The 23,999-nt window shown below is 41.8% G+C and overlaps 1 protein-coding gene and 4 pseudogenes across 1 annotated transcript; 1 reads left to right on the top strand and 4 right to left on the bottom strand.

Annotated features, from left to right (window-relative positions):
* Positions 1 to 845: 845 nt before the first annotated feature.
* Positions 846 to 2,726, bottom strand: LOC143657824 (endogenous retrovirus group K member 10 Gag polyprotein-like). Its single transcript, XM_077130346.1, has one exon. The coding sequence runs from the start codon at positions 2,724 to 2,726 to the stop codon at positions 846 to 848; it is 1,881 nt and encodes a 626-aa protein (XP_076986461.1).
* Positions 2,727 to 13,238: 10,512 nt separating this feature from the next.
* LOC143657823 (zinc finger BED domain-containing protein 4-like) lies at positions 13,239 to 14,793 on the bottom strand (annotated as a pseudogene).
* Positions 14,794 to 15,436: 643 nt separating this feature from the next.
* On the bottom strand, positions 15,437 to 16,027 carry LOC143657822 (zinc finger BED domain-containing protein 4-like; annotated as a pseudogene).
* A 2-nt stretch (positions 16,028 to 16,029) lies between these two features.
* LOC143657821 (zinc finger BED domain-containing protein 4-like) lies at positions 16,030 to 17,831 on the bottom strand (annotated as a pseudogene).
* Positions 17,832 to 19,394: 1,563 nt separating this feature from the next.
* Positions 19,395 to 20,018, top strand: LOC143657820 (BCL2/adenovirus E1B 19 kDa protein-interacting protein 3-like pseudogene; annotated as a pseudogene).
* Positions 20,019 to 23,999: the final 3,981 nt, after the last annotated feature.

Here is a 23,999-nt window from a genome sequence, read left to right as displayed (position 1 = left end):
ACTGAGGCACCCAAACTGGAGTTTCGGTTTTCCACCGCAATCGTATAGGCGTGAGTGGGAAATTCCCCTCAGTGGCCCCTAGGAAAAACCCAGACCTCGTTTGTCGGGGTTGGACACAGTTTGTACAGGCACTGTGCGCCCTTGTAGTGAGGCTCCTAAACCCTTGCCAGGGACGTATCCCATCCCTTTCAACAGATGTTTTGAGGTTGGGGAGCAGTTACTAATTAAGGTGACGTCCATTTGGGTAAGGACGTCTCTCCCCCATAAGGATACGGGCAGGGGTAATACATATGGTTGGAAACTGCCTTGGTGTCCTTCATCATCAGCCCAATGAAGAGCAGTTGTGCTCAACATGGGTGTCGAGACTTGACCTATGCCGTTAAGGGTTTCTTCTGCCCTGCACGTTGGCCAGGCAGAGGGCCATTCTTGCTGTCTTATGATTGACCTATCAGCCCCGGTATCTAGCAGGCCCAAAAGGGGCCTGCCTTGCACTTTAATAGTCAGCATGGGTCGGTGCTCTAAAGACATATGAAGGCCTTCAAAAATCCCCTCGGTAGATTTTTGTTCCTTTTCCGTTTTCCTCCTGTTTTTGCTCGGAAGGAGCGCGTGTAAGCTGGGAAGGAGTAAAAGTTGTGCTATTTTATCACCCTCTTCAATAACCAGGGTGCCTCGCATAGATTGAACCATGATCTGGACAGTATTTGTGGAGTTAGGGTTGATAACACCTGGCACAACTGCCAATCCTTTCAGGGTTGTGGACGCTCTTCCTAACAGGAGCCCCACAGTGCCTGGTGGCAGAGGTCCTTTAAAGGAGGTTTCTACCAACCGAACTCCTTCAGATGGGGTCAGTATGAGTGTGGAGGTGGCACAGAGGTCCAGTCCTGCTGACTCATGGGAGGCACGGACTTGGACTGGTGTTGCATCATTGTATTGCCAGCAAGGGGGTCCACCGGAAAGGCGGACCCCCTCTGCCCGTTTTTTGGCGCCTGCTCCGGGCGGCCAGAGAGGCGCTTGCCGTTTGCATCGAAGGCTGATCTACAGTCCTCCGCGCGATGGGGTCCCTTACGGCAACGGCCACAGAACTTGGCCACCTGTTGAGTGTGGGTTAGCTGGCTCATATTAGGACAATTTCTTTTAATGTGTCCTGGTTTTCCACATTGGAAACATCCTTTCTGCCTCGCTCCTGCGTTCTTAGCTTGTTCTGCATTTACTCGCAGTGAGCTAGCCAGCATGGCAGCTAGAGTTGTACTAGTTAGTGGGCTGCCAGCGTCCCTGCATAAACGAACCCAATCGGTTAGGCTTTTACCCTTGTTCTGCACTAGGATTACCTTGCAGTCTTTGTTGCATTGTTCAAATATCATTTGTTTGACTACAGTTTCTGCTATCCCTGGGTCGGTGAAAATCCTTTCTGCTGTGTTTTGCATCCTAGCTACGAACTCGACAAATGGTTCAGTGGGGCCCTGGTGTATGTTACTGAGAGATGCTTGAGCTTCTCCCTGGCTCGTTAATTTCTTCCAGGCGCCTATGAAGCAGCGGAAGATCTGCCCATAGACTTCTATAGGGAACCCTGTTTGATTTTGGGAGTGGGGCCCTTTCCCTAGGAGCATGTCCGCATTCCAGGCGCCACGTCTAACCGCGGCGTTTTTCGCGGCTTGCTCTTCAGCTAGCTCTTCAAACCAGGCCTTCCAGTCTATATACCGACCCGGTGGCAAACAGGCACGGGCTAGCTGGTATATATCTGCGGGCGTGTGGTTTAGGGTGGCAAGATTTTCAACTAAATTTAACGTAAAAGGAGCATTGGGGCCATATTGATGGACGGCTTGCCTCAATTCCCTCAGAACTTTATAATCATAGGATTCATGCTGATTACCACCTTGGGGATTGATAATAACCGGATACATTTCTGAGTCTGGTTCTGATTTAAGCGGCTGGTATCTGCCTAGAACTCCGAAAGGTCTAAAGGTAAATGAAGGGGTCCATTTCCAGAAATGCCTTTTACCACTGCTTAATGAGATGGAGTCCCGAGGGCCTGCGTACGCAGGTGGGGGATACAGCTGTGGCTGCCCCTCCCCTACCCAGCTTCCAGGGAACTCTGGGCTGTGCAAGGGCGGGCCAGTGCAGCCTGATTCGGCCACCAGGGGGAGCCCTCGGTGAGGTTTTTTGGCGGGATCGCCGTGACCACTCGCCGAAAACCGCCGCGTACTCATTGGCGGGGCAGAGGGCTGCGTGGGTGAGGCAGGGGGCCTCTCCCAATCGATCAGCGGAGGTTCGTCCACACCCTCATTCTGATCATCATCCGACTCAGAGTCAGAGGTGTCCGAACTATCGCTGGACTCTGGCCATTCACGGATTGGCGGCTCCCCTTTACAGGAGCCATCCGCAGACAAAACTGATTGAGTTTCCCGAAGCGCGCCCCGTGCCTGCTGCAGGACGAGGGACGGGCCGAGGCCCGTGGCAGCCTCTGCCTCAAGACAAGCGCGAACAGCCTCCCAAACGGGAACTAGGATTGGGTCCAGACATAGGCCCGTCCGGCGCGCTCGGTCCATGTCGTGGCCAAGCTTTATCCAGGAGGGCAAACTAAGGCTCCCAGTCTGGGCGAACCAGGGGGCAAAAACTGTAACATCATCAAGGAACCTTAGGAGAGAACTTTTCTTAACTGAGAGGCCCCGCTGTTTCAAGAGGGTCATTAGCGGAGCTAACAGGGGTGAGCTTTCGGACTGCCCCATGATTGCAGTCGGCGCTGTCTCTTAACCACTCGGGGAGCTCTCCCGAGTCACCGGGGCTGCCTGAAAACCCGCGGCCCTTAGTTTCCACGTAAAGAAAAAGTACTTACCTCTCCGCGATGATCAGGCGCGGAAAGACAACCACAGACTCCGGAGGCACGTCCTCATCAGCTCACGGATGCAAAGGGAGGTTCCCCGTACGGGCCACCACTTGTCCGTGTCTCCTCGCTCAACGTCGGGCCCCCGGCCGGCGGAGGGTACGACAAGAAAAGGGGGAGAGAGAAAGAGACGCAGACAAACCGGTCCTGGCGGTAGAAAACGAGTCCAGAATACGCAGCAGTTGTAAGTACAAATCTTTACTGGGTCTAAGCTTGCATTATCTATAACTTTCCCCGACCGGGTGAATACATCCCGCGGGGGAGCGACCTCTGTGCGGCCGTCAGGCACGGCTCCTTGTGGGTCGTCCCCCCCGCCTCGTCCGGGTAATACCTTATATACATAATTCAAGCCCAATAGGTTGTTGCCGCGTCTAAGAGGGTGATTGGTAGATCGGGTTGGTGGGCGTGTATGTCATACGCGGAAGCAGGATGTGGGCGCCATCTTGGCTCACTCGATGGGCGGGGGGAGCTCTGGAGCAGGCTGCAGCGCGTCCACTAGGCCTGACCCGGGTGGCGGCTCTCCACAACTATCAGTAAGGGTAAAAAAAGAGGAAAAAAAAGATGTGATACGTCAGAATAAATTCATGATTCATGCAACAATGTGGATGAAACTTCAGGACATTATGTTAAGTGAAATTAGCCAGAAACAAAAGGACAAATATGGTATGGTCTCACTAATATGAACTAACATTGACAAGCAAACTTTGAGAGTTAAAGTTAAGAACATAGGTTATCAGATGATATAAAGAGATTAGATATTGGGCATTTGATGCTGAAGGAGTACGAAGTATTCAACAGGATTGATTGTAAAGATCCAGAAATGGATAGCACAATACTATCTGATGGTAGCACAATATTGTAAGTACAATGAACAAAGCAGAGTGTAAGTATGTTTGAAAGAGGAAGGCTAAGGGCATGTATGACACCAGAAGGAAAGACAGAAGATAAAGACTGGAACTGTATAACTCAGCAAAACCTAGAGTGCACAATGATGGTGATTAAATGTAAAAATATAAGGTTTCTACATAAGACAGAACAAAATGAAAGGTGCTGAAAATTGGATGGTATCTGGAAAAAATACAATCAATGCAAACCAGAGTCTATAGTTAAATTATAATATGCTTCTATTAAGTGTAACCAAAGCATTATACCAAAGCTAAATGTCAATAAACTGGGGATAAAAGGGAAGGTTGTGGGATTCCTGGTGCTGCTGTTGTTTCTACTTCTTATTTTATTTTATTCATTTTTTCCTCTTCTTGTTTCTTTGTGGAAGAAATGGAAATATCCTCCTATAGATTGTGGTGGTGATTGCATTTTACTGGGAATCATTGTTTACATCAATGTAAGGGTAAAAAGATAAGAAAAAAATAAGGATGATTACATAGGATGGATTGCATGGAGTGGGAATAAAACTGCTTAAAAATAAATAGAAAGATACAAGTGTTGGAGAAAATGTGGAGAGAGAGATGTATCTGTTCACTGTTGGTAGAGAAGGGCTGTGTGTAGTTCCACAGGAGGCTAAGTACAGGCCTCCCAAATGATTTTGCAATCCCATTATTAGGTATATACTTGGAAGAAACTGAAAGCAGGGACAGGAATGGATATTTGCACACTGGTGTTTATGGTGGCAGTATTCATGATTTGCAGTGGATGGTGGTGGCCTAAGGGTTCATCAACTGATCAAGGAAGGGCAAACTGTGGTGTATACATACATTGGAGTATTGAATGGCTGCAAGAAGGAATGAAGTTGTGAGGCATGCAACTAGATGAATGAACTTTGAAGACAGCATGTTGAGTGAAATAAGGCAGGAACAAAAAGATAGGTATTATAATGCCTTACTTTCATGGACCAACTACAACATGCAAACTCTGAAAATTGAATTTGATAGCATAGGTTATCAGGGGAAGACATATTGTAAAAGTTGCTAGATTGTAAACTCTTACGGTAGTCACATCTATTCCAGGGTGGTAACTGTTATTTCTAAATTATGCCATGCTGAGCTCTTTGTGTATAATGTGGTTGTTCCCTGGAACTTAGGGTATCTTTCTGATAACTTGAGACTCAGAGTTAGAGTTCTCAAGCTCTGAAACTCATCATTACCCCATACAGCAACTGTTAAAAATGCTGAAAAAGAGATCAGATTCCAATTAGAAATATGAATGAAACTGATCTGGGTAGGACTAAGGTAAATCAGATTAAATATAGAAGAATGATATTGACTTTATTTTAAGACTTCAAGTTCTGTATGAGACCAAAGGAAGAGATGTCATTTTGTATGAAATTTGTATTTTCTGTAGCACACTATCTAATTTAACTTGTATGGTCAGTTTATTCAAACACTATAACTACATGGAAACTTGACTAGTTGGAAGCTGTTTGTACCCCAGAAAATCACTCATGTTTCTATAACCACTGTGAGGGGAGAGGCAATAGACACTTAGCTATACAACTCTGCTCCAGAGTAGGACTTGGGTGAGATAACCTCAAATGGCATTAAAGTTCATGCAACAGGGTCCTTCCCAATGGAAGAGCTGCCCATTCCTTTTGTTGCCCCCAGGGTGACAATGTGGGAAGCAGTAGAAAAGTTCCACTTTAACATCCTGGTCTGGGTGGAAATAACAGAGAGGTGTCAGCTGTCCAAGAGGAAGGGAGTCGAGCACCAGGAAGCAGTCCCAACCAAAGGGCCATAAGAAGAATGCAAAGAGCAACTGGAGAAAGGCAAAGGGGGGTCTGGAATTGGGTAATGGGTAGAGGCTGGAAGAATTATCAGCTACTTGATAGAAAAAACCTAGACTGAATTGAAGAGACTGTTGGTAGAAATATGGTTGTTAAAGGAACTTTTGATGAGTCCTTAGAAGGAAACGATGAATAATCTATGAGAAGTTGGAAGAAAGGTTATCCTTGTTATAAAGTGGCAGAGAACTTGGCAAAATTGTGTTCTGATGTTGGATTGAAAGTGAAACTTGTAAATGATGAAATTGAATATTGAACTTTGGAGATTTCTAAGATAAGTGTGAAAAGTACAGCCTTATGTCTCCTTGCAGTTTATAGTAAAATGTGAGAGGAAAGGGATAAGCTGAGTATTAAAGTCTTAGGCACAAAGGAACCAGAAACTGATGATTTGAAAATCCTCAACCTATCCAGATGGTGTGCTCTGAGACTAGGGCCAGAAGCATCTCTAACAGAGATCTCCCAGAGCTTTCAGAAAGTGACTAGAGAACAAGATTCCTTTGCTAAAGAAAGTGTAGCTGATCATGGATCCTGCCAGAAGCTGGAAGTGAACAGAATCTGGAAGAGGAAAGATAAGATGCTGTCGTATGCATTGCCAAGTGACAGAAAAGCTAAGGATTAAGGATCACCCACAGCCAGCCGCAGAATGCCACAGTCTTCAGGGAGAAAGCATCACCTGGCTGATACCTTGATTTGGGACTTTTCCAAGCCTCAAAACCAAGAGTCAGACTCCTGTTATTTAAATCAGCTGTGCTGGTTTGAAACTGTTTTGTACCACAGAAAAACCATGTTCTTTTTCCTAATTCAATCTTTTGGAGGCACACCTATTTTTAGATGGGACCTTTTGATTAGGTCGTTTCCACAGAGATGTGACCCACTGAACTGAGGGCGGAACCTTTTGATTAGGTTGTTTCCAGGGAGATAGTATCACTATCCATTCAAGGTAGGTCTTAATCTGTTTGCTGGAGTTTTTTTTAAGAGGAGACCATTCAGAAAAAGCTCAGAGCTGACACAGAGACATTTGGAGATGCAGAAAGAAAATGCCCAATGGGAAGTGGTTTCAAACCAGAAGCCAAAGGACCAGCAGAGGCCAGCCATGTGCCTTCCCAGCTGACAGAATTGTTCCTGACGCCATCAGCTTTTCTTAAGTCAAGAAATCTTTCTCTGGACACCTTAGTTTGGAAATTTTTATGGTGTTAGAACTGTAAACTTGTAACTTAATAAATCCCCTTTATAAAAGCCAATCCATTTCTGATATATTCTGGCATTTCTGGCAGCATTAACAAACTAAAACACCAACCCATTGTATGATATTTTTTAGCAGCTAAGAAACTAAAACAATGTTATAGACTTGAATAAAACATCTATATGAATTTTTAAGTTTAAAAAGCAAGACTTAAAAGAAATTTAGCCAGATTTGGGCCACATCTAACCCCTTTCCCTCTTGTCCCCAGGAATAAGAGTTTATTCTCCTCTGTGAATCACAGTATTTTAAAGTAAAGTTCAAGAAGAATTTTGGATTTATGCCAAAAGTGAGGTCACTAGTGAGAATTTCAGCTTTCCTGACAATATTTCAGGCCTTTTAAAAATAGCATAGACCTTTCTCTTCAAATAGATTTGGCCCTGATCCTGAGTTGTCTGCTTGTATGTGTGTCCCATTTGGTTTCTGTTATTAAGGCATACATATATTTTTTCCATCTTTATTAAATTAATACTGCATCTGGACACCCATCTGGAATATATACTCGAGGCTTTGACAGACAGATAAAAAATCTATTGTAAAGTATAGATTATCTTCACCTGCAATCTTGCCATATCCGTAAACCCCGCTTTTTGCCCCAAACCAGGGGTCAGCAAACTTTTTCTTGAAATAGCAAATATTTTAAGATTTGTGGGTAAAGAGGAAGAATTTAGATCAAGTGTAACCATTGAAAACCATTCCTAGTTTGAGGATCATTAAAAAAGGCATCTGGCTAGATTTGGTCTCCAGGCTGTGATTTGCTGAACCCTGAATTAGACATAAGTCAAGATAGGAGGGAGACCTTGAAGACAGAACAGAAGGTGTGAGGATAAACTTTGAGAGTAGGAGAGAGAACTTGAGAAGATGAAACCTAAATATAAACCCACTTTATTCTTCACCTGGACCCACCCTAGGACATTGACATCTAGTTATTCAAGACTATAATAAACATGACAAAATGTGGACAATTTCTAATTGAACTAACAGCTCATTATCTCAGTTGCCAGTCTAAGTAAACTGAGGCAGCAAACAGCTTTGCTTCTGAGTGAACAACAGGAAACTGCATTCTCCATTATAACAAATATAGCTTGTTCTGTGGAACTGTTCATAGCCTGCTGTCATTCAGAAAGTTGTACACTGGAATCCATTACTCAAACTGCATCATCCTCCCTCTGACCCTGCCTCTGTTTGGTGCCCCTAAATATTCACTGTATCGGCTCTCTCCCAGTTTTCCCTCCTTCCTTGTTCTGGAACACACATTGCATATGCAGCAGCGTGGCTGGCAGTCTGGCAGAAGAGAACTTGGTTCAAATCTTCTGCTTCTAGTTGTGCCAGTTTCAGTGAACAATAGCAAGACATTAAGAAAACTCTACATGAAACTTCTGTGGTATGTCCTGAAATACAGACTGTTATTTTGACATTGTTGTTATTATTGACACTGTCAGGTTCCCAGGAAGCAAACTCTGAGATAGAGATGAGAATGTAGGAAGTTGCTTGAGTGCTGCTCTTGGGATCAATACCTGTGGGGAAGTGAAGAAAGTACGATTAGGTACAGAAGTTGAAATGCAGTGTAGTTTCATCTCAAGTCTCAGCCAATCGCCCTGGGCAGGGATGGCCCTACAGTTTTGTCCTGAATTAGAAAACATTTATGCCCTTTCATTCATTAGACAATGGTCTCCCTTTGCTGTCTCCCACTCCCAGGGGGTGTGACCTTGGGCCAAGCAGCTCTCTATACCTGGGGACAATCTCCAGAGAGGCCCTGTGTTGTGAGCTGTCAGTAGCCAACCCTCTCAGCAACTGGGGGAGTGCTTCAGTCCTGGGAGTGGAGAGGGTATATTTGGGAGGCTTATGTAGCGTCCACTACAGACCTCAACATGTTTTTCCAAAAATATTTCAATATGTATCTCTAAGAGATATGGACACATTAAAAACTATAACCACAATACCAAATCATATGAAAATAACCATAACCACAATACCAAATCATATAAAAATAACCAGTCTGTGTTCAGTGTTCAAGTTTCCAATTATTTGATAAATATCATATAACTAAATATATATAACCGTACTTGCTTAATTAACTTATAATTTGTTTGTTTTATTTAGGGCTCATGTACAGTCCATAAATTGCAATCAATTAATCCCTCTTAAGTCTCTTATAGTCTATAGATTTTTCTTTCAGTTATTTTTTCATGCAATTTATTTTTGAGGAATTCTCATTGTTTGTCCTGTAGAGCCTCCCACAATCTTTAGGTTTAAAGAATCTTTTATGATTATGAAAGTAATAAATGTACATTATAGACAGTTTAGAAACTATACAAAAGTATCAAGAGGAATGTCTTTTTAAACCTCTTGAAACGTCTCCAACCAATTAGTACTGTAAATGTGTTGGTAAGTTTCTTTACAGCATTTCCTAAACTCTGTTCCATGGGACATTACTCCCATGATTTGTCTGTCCTCCTCTAACAGAATCTGTTATTGAGTTTTCTATTGCTGTTGTAACAAATTATCACAAATTTAAATGGCCTAAAACAACACCCATTATCTTGTAGTTTTGTAGGTCAAAAGTTCAGTGGTCTTTGCTGCTTACTTAAGGATTCTAAGGTTGAACTTGAGCTCTTGGCTGGCCTGGGCTCTTAACTGGAGGCTCTTGGAGGAGGATCTACTTCCAGGCTCATTCAATTTATTGATGGAATTTAGCTCCATGTGGTTTTAGGATGGTGGATCCTGTTTCCTTGCTGACTGTTGGCCAGGTGTTGTTCCAAGTTTTTAGAGGCCACCTATGTTACCTGGTTTGTGGCCTCCTTTATTCAGAGTCTCTCTGTTTCAATCTCTCTGACTTTTCTTTCTGCTTCATCTCTTTTACCTCTGCCTGGAGGATGTTCTTTGCTCTTCAATTCTCACGTGATAACATTGAACCCACTCAGATAATCCAGGATAATCTCTTTATTTTAAGGAATGTAATTTAATTATATCTGCCAAATTCCTTTTGCCAGTAAGGTAATGTATTTACAAGTTCTTGGTATTAGCACTTGGGAATCTTTGCGGGTGGAGGTGTGTGTGTCACATTCTGCCTATTACATGATCAAGTAAGTTTTGGGCATGTATGTTGTTTAGCCCTCTTGGAGATTAAAAAGTTATTAATATTGTGGAAAATCTGAATCAGGAGAACTTTTTAACAACTTTTAACCTAGGAGTCCTCATCATATAGCTGTGCATTCATCACAATCAATTTTTGAACATTTTTATTTCTCCAAAAAATTAAAAATAAGAATAAAAGTAAAAAAGAACACCCAAAACATCCAATCCCTGTATCCCCTATTCTATTTGCTAGCTGCTGGAATGTGATATACCAGAAATGGAACGGCTTTTAAAAGGGGGGATTGTAAACTTAGTTGCAAGTTTACAGTTCTAAGGCCAATTTAAGTTCTAAATGTCCCAGTTAAAGCAAGTCTATAAAAATGTCCGAATTAAGGAGCCAACAAGAGGTTACCTTCACTCAAGAACGGCCAATAAAGTTCAGGGTCTCTCTCGGGTGAAAAAGCACATGGCAAAGAAGGTGACATCTGCTAGCTTTCCCTCCAGGCTTCTTGTTTCATGAAGCTCCCCCAGGGGCATTTTCTTTCTTCATCTCCAAAGATCTCTGGCTGCATGGGCTCTTGGGGTTCTTGTGGCCTCAAGCTTTTTCCAAAATGTTTCCTCTTTTAAAGGATTCTGGCAAACTAATCAACATCCATCTGGAATGGGTGGTCACATATCTCTCTAATCAAAGGTTAGTATCCACAATTGGGCGAGTCACATCTCTGTGGAGATAATCTAATCAAGTTTCCAGCCTGCAGTGTTGAATAGGGATTAAAATTAAGGCTGCTTTCACAAGATGGATCAGGATTAAAACATGGCTGTTCTAAGATGCCTAATCCTTATAAACCGGCCACCCCATTATTTATTTTTTGTTTGATTTATGACATTTTTTTACCAAACTTTTTTCTTCTTTTAATTGTGTAATATAACATATATTCTAAAAAGCAATACATTTCAAAGTATATTATAACAAGTAGCTATAGAACAGATTTCAGAGTTTGATACGGGTGCAGTTCTACAATTTTAGGTTTTTTCTTCTAGCTGTTCTAAGACACTGGAAACCAAAAGAAATATCAGTATAATGATTCAGGAGTCATACTCATTTGTTAATTCCTATCTTCTCTGTTATAATTCCACATTCTCCTTTGATCTTTCTCCCACTCTTTAGGGTATTTGGACTATGCCTGTTCTAACTTTTTCATGCATACAGTGTACTTTTAAACATTCTACAGAATTAGAGTTTTTAAAGAACATATTTGAGGCATAGAATTTTTCCTATATGTTATTTTTTGTGTATGTTTTGCAAATTGAATATCATATTAAATATTTACTATTGTAATCCACTTTTTTAATTTTAAGCATGGCTAGCAAACTTTTCTAAAAAGGGCCAGATAGCAAATATCTTGGAATTTGCAGTCCATATGCCTCAGTTCTGCAGTTGTAGCATGAAAGCTGCCATAGATAATAAAATGAATATGTAATATGTAATGATGGGTATGGTTGTTCAAATCAGGTGGCAGGCCAGATTTAATACATGGGGCCATTATTTGCCGATCTCTTTGTTCTAAACCGTGGATTTTTTTAGAGTACTCACCATTGCTGTTTTATACATTTCTACTGTATGTAATATACATACAGAAACATACATGTGAATTGTTTCCAGTTTTGGGCTTCTACCAAGAATGCTTTTATGAGCAGGTGTCTGATCTACTTTATTTTGTTGCTATATTTGTATACTGGTTATAGTATCAATCTATTTCTGCTCTAACAAGCTACCATAAACTTCATGGCTTAAACAAATATCTTATGGTTCAGCAGATCAGAAGTCTGACACAGATCTCACTGTGCTAAAATCAAGGTGACAGCATGGATGTGTTCTTCTCTACAGACTTTAGGGAAAATTTTTCCAACTTCACAGGCCATCTACATTCCTTGGCTCAGAGCCCCTTTGTGCCATCTTCAAAACCAGCAAACGTGCATTTCGGATCATCATTGTGTAGTCACATTTCTCTCAGAACTACAGGAAAGGTTCTTTGCTTTATAAGGACCCATTTCATTAGCAGGAACTCATCCAAATAATCCTCATCTCATGGTTCTTAATTAAATAATATCTGCCTTTTAAAAAATATATTTCAAATAAAAAGTTTAATTTCAGAAACTGAGTTCATCATTTATAACTACACTAAAACATGGTCAATGCAAAATTTTTTATTAAGCATGGGTACTGTATTTTAACAAAATGACAACTTTTCTAAAAAATCATAGGCAAATGAGGGACTTGCTTCACCTAAAATATTTAATCAGTTGAAATCAGGAAAATGAATCCTTTTGTAGATGTCAAAGCATTGAAGACATTTTGCAAAAAGAATCTGAAGACACAAACTTTATTCTGATGCCCTTGGGATTCTAAAATACCTCAGTGATGGCTGAAACTTCCCTAATGAAAAGGAAACTCCTAAACATCTAAGGCTGTTTTTATAACTGTAATTTATCAATCTTATACCCTGTTAATAAGCCATCTCCTCTAAAAAGAATTTTATACATAATTTGATGAAACTGGGAATCAGTGCACAAGGTTTAAAAGACTGCTCCATGGCAATTTCGTTAAATCAGAGGCTCAGAGATTTAATAAACCCAATTTCCTCTGTAAACTCGTTAGATTATGCACTGTTTAAATAGTAAGCATGAATTTACCAACTGTGATTAACATTTCAAAGGAACTCATCATAAACATCGGGGTTTCCCTGAGTTACTTGACCATGTAAACCCTGAACACAAATATACAAACAAGTGCTCCGTATCTATAGCAGTAAATAATTACCTTCCCTCATGTCCACTGTCATTCTCTAGGGACTCAGAGCTGCTGCTAGAACCTACTTAGGAAGGCAGGCTTCGTTGCTACCTCTTGTGCACAGACTTTGCTGGACAGCCTCAGACCTGCTGTTGTGTGGCTATTAAAGCAACATTTAACTAAAATTCAGTACCTGATTTATGGTCTGTAGATAACTGGATAAAAGGCCTACAGAATAAAATTGTTTACATCCTTCTGCCATTCTATTAAAACAAACCACTAACCCCCAACTTAAAAAAAATTACAGTTATGAATTAAAACCTAATGATCATATTGCATCTTTGACAGCCAGGCTATTTCTAGTGGATTCTTAACAAAACTATCTCCAGGATGTGGCCTGAAGAACTGGATGTAAGGCACAATGTAGACATTGCATGGAGAGCTGGAAAGTGAACGTGGTGCAGGCACAAGGAAAGCCTCATCTGAGGTTGTACCTGGCCCTGATTAGAGCAGGTCAGAAGCCCCAGTGCAAGCACAATGGATGCCCAACATGCAATAACATCCCAGTCTGTGGTACTATTGTTGGGTTTCCATGCTGAAAATATATTAGGGGAAGATTCAAAAAAAGTTCCATCATGAACCTGGACTGGCTAAAGCTACTGTTTCCAGTGGATGTGCTGTATAGATTTTCTGAAGGGACAATGCTCAGGGGACAGTCCAGAAACCTGACAGCCTGAGTGGCCAGTACGGGCCAGGATAACTTCTTCTAAAGTTCCAGTGGGTTAAGAGATCTCAGCTATGCTGGAGCACCTCCTCCTCCAAATGTGCAAGCACTATGTCGTCATGCAACTTGGCCTCTTCTTTCTGATCTTTTCTTCTCATCTTGGCTATGAGTGACCACAGGTTTTCCTCTCCAGCAGAGTCTTAAGGAAAGATGACACCACAGCTGTTGGAAACAGGTTTATCAGCTAAGGTAGTAGTCAGTATTTCTACTTCCCTGATTAAATCTTGCTTATACTGTTTGGCCTCCTCTTCTGTAAATAAGGAAGCTTTCTAACTAGGGTTCAAAAGTGTAGCAAAAATGTACCTGGGATCATGGCAGCTGGTGGACGAGCAGCTCAGCACCACCTCTCTGAGGGCTTCAGCATGGTGTTGATGCCCATGTTCTCCTTGAGCGGCGCCTTGATCTTCCAGGCGAGAACATGGACCATGGGGAGGATCTGGGTCAGCGTTGGCGGATGCACTCACTTCCCGGCACATGGAGCTGAAGGGCTTGAGTGCGTGGTCCATGGACTGCATGACTTCCTGCTGGTCACAGCTGGTCAGCTCTCTGACGTTGGACTCGGTGAACATTTCGTTGATTGCCTATTTCTGTTCAATCAGCCACTTAAGCATGTGGAACGATGTGTTCCATCTGGATGGGAAAAGACGATGCTGTGACAGTTTGCACTACTTCTTTGGCTTTTCTTTCCCTCTGGATGAGAGAGGCACCCGTTCACAGATTTTGTGCACTCTGCTGAGCACATTCTGGACCATTCCTTGGCTTTTGGTGGCCTTGCTCATAAGGTTGACAGTATAGCTAAAGGCTGGCACATTCAAACGCTCCCCTTTGTTCACAGCATTCCTTATGCTGGTTCTGTTCGTGACATTGATGCTGACCTGAAGGCTGATGAGGTCACCGAGGCCTCTCACTGAACTTCCAACTGCTTCTGGATGCTGTTGCCTTTATAGTCGCAGTCCACCTATGACACATGCAGGAGTGCCAAGCAGTGGCATTCTTCGCCATGAGGCCACATGGGCAACTAAAAGGCAACCCAGTAAGCTATCAGCATCAGGATTCCTGCGTCAGGCTGCTCATCCACAGCACAGATGTGAAGTGGACAACGCTGTTCCCCACCTTGACATGGGCCATGATGACCTGTCTCACCTTACCACATAAACCTTGGAATAGCTGTCCCAGAGAAGTAAGATGGGGAGAGTTAGGGGGACCGAGTTTTCATATATTCAAGCATCCTGTTAGATTGACCATTGTCTACAAAAGGATATGGCTGAAGGTCAAGTGCAAGCATTTTTTGGTAGCTGGGTGAGAATCACAAAACTTCATTGGTGTCATCAAAGAAGGACACTTCTAGGAACTCTGTGCTTAGCAACACATGTCCTTTTGGAAAGAAGGGCAGCACTCTCTCCAAGACATTGCTTTTTAGCATATCTGCTGATATGGTGCTTAAATTAATTGGGGGGTACTTTGAAACTGTTATGCACCCCAAAAAGGCCATGTTCTTTTAATCCATTCATGTGGGTGCAAACCTATAATGGGTAGGACCTTTTGATTAGGTTATTTCAATTGAGATGTGACCCGCCTCATTCAGAGTGGGTGTTGATCCTTTTGCTGAACTCATTTATGAGGATAAAACACACACAGAAGTTGAGAGATGAATTTTAGAGATGCTTATAGAGAAAAGGCCTGGAGAAACTAAAACAGGACCCATAGTAGCTCAGGAAGGAGCCACTGGAACCAGAAGCTGAAAGCAATGAAACTTGGGAGTGACGGACCAGAGGATGCCAGCCAGGTGCCTTCCCATGTGACACAGGTGTTCTGGATTCTGGCAGCCCATCTTCAGAGAAGGTACTGTCCTGTTGATGCCTTAATTGGGACATGTTCATGTAAATTTACAAGCTAATAAATCCCCATTGTTAAAAGTCAGCCCATTTCTAATATCTTGCATTCTGGCAGCTGTAGCAAATCAAAATAGTTGGCTTCTTTGCCCTGCTTATTGTCTCTCCACAGTGAAAACACACCATTTTAGTGGAATCTGCTGAGCAAAAAGAAAAATGATCCCACAATTTTAAGGCCTTTTTACTATTAACAGGAAATGTAATTTGATTATCTTTTATAACCATTGTTGACAAATCTGTTTATGGGATGAATTTCTGAAAAAGCCAAAGTGGCATATGGACAATTTGCCAAACTTGTACCTAGAAAGCCCTTTTGGTTCCCGACAACTTCAGGGTGGCATGGGTACGGGTGCTGCCTCAAACAGCTTGTGTCCATTCCTCCCCTGACCGACGCTGCAGCTGCAGTTCCCGCCCACAGCTTTCAGACCGCCTCCCGAGGCCAGTGACACGTGCTGCCAGGATTTGGGTTTGAATTCTTTTCATCACCTTTCTATTCTGCTGAAATACAGTGCCAGGTCCAAACAGGCTGGGCCTCCACCCCTCCACCAGCTTCTCAGGAGAGCACACCAGGCAGGCCTCCTGACCTGGCTCCAGGGCTGAGACCAGACCGCCTTTCTTCGGGCGACATGTCAGGAAGCTGGTTCTTGGAGCAGGTTTCCCAGCAACGACGACACAGAATTGAACTTTTCCTCCCAAGGCAGGAGAGAGGAGAGCAGAACTGGAGGTGTGGAGTAGAGAGGGGACAACTGCGCTGCCTGCTTCCCCAGCAGAACCATGGAGCGGTGTGGTCGCTCCTCCAGGATCCCGGCCGTTCTTCCCTCTGCTGAACTCGTTCATAAAATAAATGCAGACAGCTTTGGAATTATCTGAAGAAGACAGGTAGAAGTGTTTCCAGACAGCTGACCGCCTTCTGGAACCTGACCTGCTCTTTGGGATTGTAAGTTTTTCTCTTTGACACACTCCACGGTGTCACTGTAATGAAGATTGGGCAGGTGCAGGGATGGCCTCTGCCGTATTTCTCAGAAACAGACTCATTTGGTGAAATGTCTTTGGAACAAACCACAGATGCAGACTCCTCAATTACTTGGTTGGCCATTTTCCTGGAAGAGTTTTCTGAGTGAGAGTATGATGCTGAGGTCTCTGATGTCGGCAGGCAGGCCTGGGAGCACTAGCGAAGAGGAGGAGGAGGAAGACATGCAGGAGAGGGCTGAGCATGGTGCGGATGTGCTCTTCTTACATGTCTTATGAGACAACTTGTACTCAAGTCTTTCTCATTTTTGTCTCAACTGAATTCTTTCAGGCAATAGAAACAAATTGCTTTTGTCCTATCCCAAAGAGCGCTAAAACAAATGTTCCCAAGCTGGAGATTTTTTCCCTGGGGCTGATGTTCCTGCTGGAAAGTAGGTCTCTGTCTCACAGCCTCCATGGCCAAGTGGTTCAGGGTGCTGCTGCCGTGGGAGAGCCATGGCCATAACCGTCCTTGGCATCAGGAGAGAGGTGCTTCCCAGGGGCTCAGAGACCACCATCCACACCATCCAGCTCCCTGAGCTCTGGCTGCTCATCAGTGCTCTCCAGCTGCTTCATTCCTCCTGCTTCCTTTTTTTTTTTTGGTGCATGATCTGGAATTGAACCCCAGTCTCCTGCACAGAAAGCAAGCATTCTAACAGTGAACCACCCATGCACGCCTCCTCCTGCTTCCTTTTAAACTCCATGCTTACCAAACCATGATTAGGATTTTGATCACAATCTACACTTCTACCTTAAAATTTACTTTATCAGAAACAAAGTCACTCTCTGCTTGTGGGCAAGTTTCCTGGTTATCAGTCATGACTGACATCACTATTCTTGCTGGTTCACCATGTTCCTATATTAGGTGGATTAAAAATTTGATCCAAATGCTCATTTGCATCCCCAAATGTAGATTAGCTTCAGTTTCTCCTAAGAACTCTAACTTTCATGTTGTTTTTATGAATATGTTTAACCATAAGTCTTACTGGAAAAAGAGGATGTAATTCATATTATATGAATTACAAATTCATCATCCTCGTAGAGCAGAGATCACCATTTCTCTAAGCACTTCATTGTGTGGACATGAAGACATGCAGCGGAGACTTGCTTCTTATCTCAAAAACAGCATCTCCTTCATCTTGAGAGCATAAGCATGATCCTTTTGCATCACTGGTCTTCACTCTTCATCAGCTTCACTTCCCAGCTCCAGTGGGAAGTCCAGATTACATGCTGGACAGCGAGTCTTAGAACTGTGGAGCCTTGGTGGTCAGTGTGGTCCCATCCTGCTGTGGACAGAAGGATGATTCTGGGCAGACTCACTCCCATTCATTAGCCACAGCTTTGTCTTGCCCCGTACCCCTCCCGACCCCACCGTCTGCCCTCCTGTGCTGCTGCCTCCCAGGCCATGGCAGGGGTGGGCCATATCTGCCTTTTGCCATGTAGCATATTCAGATTGTGAGAATTGGATGCAAACATTTTTGGAGGACCATTATTCTGCCTACCACACTGGTTTTGTGGGCCAGTGAGCTTGTAGAAATGCCATGAGTTTTCCAACTTGGCTTTTTAATTTTTAAAAACAATAAAATAAGTGATATTATCAACTTGGCAACATAAGACATCCCCTGGAAAAGTCTTGCCTCAGAATCACCTAATAAGAGGACAAATCCCATTTGTTTGGAACTCTGGAGTATGATGGAGACTAGAGAAGGACTTCACAAATGCTGTATCAAAGATAAAATTAAAAAGAAAGCATGGAAATCTGAAAGGAGACTTATGACCTGGACCTGCCTGTCTGGACCTCTTCCTCTCACTCAGCACTGCGCAGCTTAAGAGTTGTGCAGAGGCAGCACGCCTGGGTCCCTTCTGCTGCATGGAGGTCATAGAGCCAGTAGCAGCAGCAAGTTAGAATCCCACGTATATCCAGGCACAGGGAGCCAAGTCAGCAGAGACTCAGGGTAGAACACAAGTGACTGAGGAAAACTGCATACAAAAGTGCCTCCAGGGAAAAAAGAGGCTGAAGCAAAACTGGACAAGAGGTATACACACTCAATCCAGTGTCTGTTTTCTGGACCATCTAAATGCAAAACGGACCTTTCTGGATTGACCCGTCTGGCAGCCTGGGATGGGATCCCCTAAAGGAAAGGAACGCAGAGCAAGAAAAGCCTCACAGAAAAAATGAAGGGCAGCAGGAGTATTAAAGTGCGGTAAGATAGGGCAGGTCCCAGAACTGAAAGGGGTAATGAGAAGGGGGCACTGAGTGAGGGAGAAAATTTAAACAAGTTATGGGAGCTGGGGAGAAAATTCTGTACAGAAAAACAAATGAGATCAAGATTCCCAGAGAAGGAACAGAGGAAAGGAAGCTTTCTCCTGGAGGTGAAACAATTGCACTCAAAAGAGCAATATTAAAATTGTACGGCATATCCAGGGCAAGCATTTCCCAGCAGAAGAGCTGAGAAAATCTAATCAGTTAAGCATGCTATACTTTAAAGGTCCAGAATATGTTGGACCAAGGATCAAAGAAGAGCCTTAACACTAAACCAATAAACAATACAATCCTAGGCAAGAGGGAGAAACTTAACTTTAGAATTAACACAGCAGTAAATCAGATGCTCAGACATCAGCAAAAAAAAAAAATTATGGGTGATATTACAGGAAAATATGTAAAAATAATTACAGAAGATATGGCTTAGTCAAGGGAAGAAATTAACTGTCAGAGGAGACACAGAATTTGAAACAATTAATCAAAGAAATTCAAACACATCTTCTAAATCAAATCAAGGAGATGAAAGAAAATATGGATAGAAATAAACTAATGGTGGTTATGGCTAACGGACTTTAAGAAGACAATGTACGAACATACAGACAAATAGGAAAATTAAAAAAAAAAAGACATAGCAGATGCAGAAAAGGGGACTTGGTGTGTTGTGTTGCTGCTTGAGAGCCGGAGCTGATCCTCTGCGACCACAGCTCTTACAGGCACCCCACGATGTTGTCTCGCTTAGCTGAGCAGCTGCTGTGCCTGCACAACAACTGTGAGGAAGGTGAACAGCTTTCACCACCACCAGCCGGTCTCAGTAGTTCCTGGTGGAGCTACAACGGCAATGATAGTAATGGCGACAGGAATAACGGGGGCCTGAACGTATAACTGCCTCATCCTCTATCCACAGTGGAGACATGGAGAAGATTCTTTTGGATGCAGAAACTGAATCAGGACAGAGTAATTCAAGAGGCGGTTCTCATCGTCACAGTCCTTCCCCCATAAGAAGATGGTCAGATTTTGTTTGACCACACTAGCACACTAGCAGGGACCACAGATCTCAGTCAGAGAAGGACAGAAAGAAGTTAAAGCTTTGAAGAAAAGTGTAGACTGGGTATCCAGTGGGGTCCAGTAGACCTGAACTCATTCCCTCTAAGGAGTCTCACTTGGGCCACACTAAATGCTTTGCTTTCTTAAGCATGAGAAAAGTGGAGCCATGACGAAAAGGGGTATTGTCTCTGCAGAATTTCTTAAGATGTTCATCCCATTTCTCTTCATTTCTCATGTTTTGCTTTGGGGCTAGGCATCTATATTGGAAAATGACTGAGCACACCTTCTGCCAGCACCTGTTGAGGGAATGAAAAGCCCTGGAAGTACACATGAACCGTGAAATGGTGTTATTGTCAAATTAGCTTATTTGAACTTGGAACAGGATAACTGACTGTGAAGACTCAAACAGCAAATGGCAAAAAAGATGGGAAAAATGGAATTGGATCTCAGGGAAATGATAGACAAAACACAGCACACAAATATAAGAACCATTGGTGCCCCAGAATGAGAAGAGAAGAGTAAAGGGTCTAGGAAGAGTAGTTGAGGATATAATGGGGGAAAACTTCCCAACCCTCATAAAGGACATAAATATACAAGTCAAAGAAGCCCAATGAACTCCAAAAAGAATAAATCCAAATAGGCCTTCCCCAAGACACATGCTAATCAACCTGTTAAATGTTGAAGAAAAGCAGAAAATCCTGAAAGCAGCAAGAGAAAAACAATCTACTACATACAAAAGAAACCAAATGAGACTGAGTTCAGACTACTCAACCAGCACCCTGGAGGTGAGAAGGCAGTGGTATAATATATTCAAGATCCTGAAGGAGAAAGACTTCCAGCCAGGAATCCTGTACCCAGCCAAATTGTCATCCAAAACTGAGGGAGAGATTAAAATTTTCACAGACCAAGAAGTCTTGAAAGAATTTGTCAACAAGAGGCTGACTCTACAAGAAATACTAAAAGGAGTTCTGCTGGCTGGAAAAAAAAGACAGGAGAGGAAGTTCTGGAGGAAAGCACAGAATGGAAGAGTTAATTTCCATTAAGGGTAATTTAAAGAATACAAAGAGAAAAAGGGAAAAGAGTATATAGCTCTGAAAAATAGAATAAAAAAGATGGTGGAATCAAGAAATGCCTTTTCAGTAATAACTTTGAATGTTAAAAGACTAAACTTACCAATTAAAAGATACGGATTGGCAGAATGGATTAAGAAACATAATCCAGCTATATGCTGCTTACAATAGACTCATCTTAGACACAAGGATACAAATAGATTGAAAGTGAAAGGATGGAAAAAGATTTTCCACTCAAGTTATAAACAAAAGAAAGCAGGAGTAGCTATACTAATATCAGACAAAATAGACTTTAAATGTAAAGACATCATAAGAGACAATGAAGGACACTATATACTACTTAAAGGGTCAATTCACAAAGAAGATCAATCATAAATGTTTATGCTCCCAATCAAGGAGTTCCAAAGTACATGAAACAGACATTGGCAAAACTGAAGGGAGCAACAGAAGTTTCAACAATAATAGTAGGCAAATTCAACACAGCGCTCTCCTCTATAGATAGAATAGCCAGACAGAAGATCAACAAGGAAATAGAGAAGTTAAATAACTTCATAAATGAATTAGACCTAACAGGCATATATAGATCATTGCACCCCAAAACACAAGGATGTACATTCTTCTCTAGTGCTCATGGAACATTCTCCAGGATAGATCATATGCTGGGGCATGAAACAGGTCTTTATAAATTTACAGACACTGAAATTATTCAAAGCACTTCCTCTGATAAGAAAAGGATGAAGCTGGATCTCAATAACCACCAAAGAATGAGAACATTCACAAATATATGGAGATTAAATAATACACTCTTAAACAATCAGTGGGTCAAAGAAGAAAATTGCTAGGGAAATCAGTAGCTATCTGGAGATGAAGGAAAATGAGAATACAACTTATCAGAACTTATGGAATGTGTCAGAGGCTGTGCTGAGATGGAAATTTGTTGCCCTAAATGCCTATATTAAAAAACAAGAAAGAGCAAAAATCGAGGACTTAATAGCACACCTGGAGGAACTTGAGAAATAATAGCAAACTAGCCCCAAAGCAAATAGAAGAAGAGAAATAACAAAGATTAAAGCAGAGATAAATCAATAAGAGAACAAAAGAGCAATAGAAAGAATCAATAAAACCAAAAGTTGGTTCTTTGAGAAAATCAATAAAATCGATGGGCCACTAGCAAGACTGACAAAGAAAAAAAGAGACAGGATGCAAATAAACAAAATCAGAAATGAGAAAGGGTGTTTTACCACAGACCCTGAAGAAATAAAAGAAATCATAGGAGGATACAGTGAGCAATTATATGCCAACAAACTAGACAACTTAGATTAAATGAACAAATACCTGGAGACACACAAACAAGCTCACTGACTCAGGAAGAAATAAAAGATCTCAACAAACCAATCACAAGTAAAGAGATTCAATCAGTCATCAAAAATCTTCCTACAAAGAAAAGCCCAGGGCCAGATGGCTTCACAGGGGAATTCTATCAAACATTCCAAAAAGAACTAACAGCAATCCTGCTCAAACTTTTCCAAAAAATTGAGGAAAAAGGAACTCTACCTAACTCATATTATGAAACTTTTAATACCAAATATAATTTTAATACCAAAACTGGGTAAAGATGGTATAAGAAAAGAAAACTACAGGCCAATTTCCCTAATGAACATAGATGCAAAAATTATCAATAAAATATTAGTAAATCAAATCCAACTACACATTAAAAGAATTATACACCATGACCAAGTGGGGTTTATACCAGGAATGCAAGGATGGTTCAACATGAGAAAATCAGTTCATGGAATACAGCACATTAACAAATCAAAAGGTAAAAATCACATGATCATCTTGATTGATGCCAAAAAAGCATTCAACAAAATTTAGCATCCTTTTCTGATAAAAACACTCTCAAAGGTAGGAATCAAACGTAACTACCTCAATATGATAAAGAGAATATATGAAAAGCTGATAGCAAGGATTGTACTCAATGGAGAGAGACTGAAAGCTTTCCCTCTAAGGTCAGGAACAAGACAAGGATGCCCACTGTCAACACTATTATTCAACATGTGCTAGAAGTTCTAGCTAGAGCAATCAGGCAGGACAAAAAAATGAAAGGCATACAAATTGGAAAGGAAGAAGAAAAACTCCCATTATTTGCAGGTTATCTGATACTATACTTGGAAGATCCTAAGAAATCTACAGTAAAGTTACTTGAGCTAATAGACAGATTCAGCAAAAGTAATGTGCAAAAAAACTAACATTTCTATACTCAAGCAATGACCTAGCTGAGGGGTCAGTTAAGGAAAAAATTTCACTCAAAACAGCATCTAAAAGAATCAAATACTTAGGAATGAACTTAACTAGGGACATAAAGGACTTGTACACAGAAAACTATATAACATTGCTAAAAGAAATCAAAAGAGATCTAAATAGGTGGAAAGACATTCCCTGCTCATGGGTAGGAAGGCTAAATATAGTTAAGATGCCAGTTCTCCCCAAATTGATCTACACATTCAACATAGTACCAATCAAAATTCCAACAACCTACTTTGAAAATTTGGGAAAGCTAATTACCAAATTCATCTGGAAGGGAAAGATACCCCAAATAGCTAAAAGCATCCTAAAAAAGAAGAACAAAGTGGGAGGCTTAACACCCCCTGACTTTAAAACCTATTGTAAAACCACAGTGGTCAGAACAGCATGGTACTGGCACAAAGATAGAAGCATTGACCAATGGAATCAAATCGAGAGAGCAGAAATAGACCAGCAAATCTATGGTCAACTGATTTTTGACAAGGCCCCCAAATCCTCTAACTGGGACAAAACAGTCTTTTCAATAATTGGGCATGGCAGAACTGGATATCAATAGCCAAGAGAATGAAAGAGGACCCCTATCCTATACTCTACACAAAAATTAACTCAAAGTGGATCAAGCACCTAAATATAAGAACTAGCACCATAAAGATTCTAGAAGAAAATGTAGGGAAACATCTTCGAGACCTAGTTAATAGGAGGTAGCTTCCTAAACTTTATACCCAAAACACAAGCAACAAAAGAAAAAAAATGGATAAATGGGAACTCCTCAAAATCAAATACTTCTGCACCTCAAAAGACTTTGTCAAAAAGATGAAGAGGCAGCCAATTCAATTGGAGAAATTATTTGGAAATCACATATTGGACAAAGGTTTGATTTCCTGTATATACAAAGAAATCATACAACTCA

This window comes from Tamandua tetradactyla, chromosome 15 (assembly GCF_023851605.1).
Source record: "Tamandua tetradactyla isolate mTamTet1 chromosome 15, mTamTet1.pri, whole genome shotgun sequence".
Taxonomy (NCBI): Eukaryota; Metazoa; Chordata; class Mammalia; order Pilosa; family Myrmecophagidae; genus Tamandua; species Tamandua tetradactyla.
Note: the sequence above shows the minus strand (reverse complement) of the source record. Positions and strands in the feature narration are given on the sequence as shown.

Coding starts and splice junctions, on each gene's coding strand:
- LOC143657824 (XM_077130346.1), bottom strand. CDS start 2,726: ATGGGGCAGTCCGAAAGCTCACCCCTGTTAGCTCCGCTAATGACCCTC.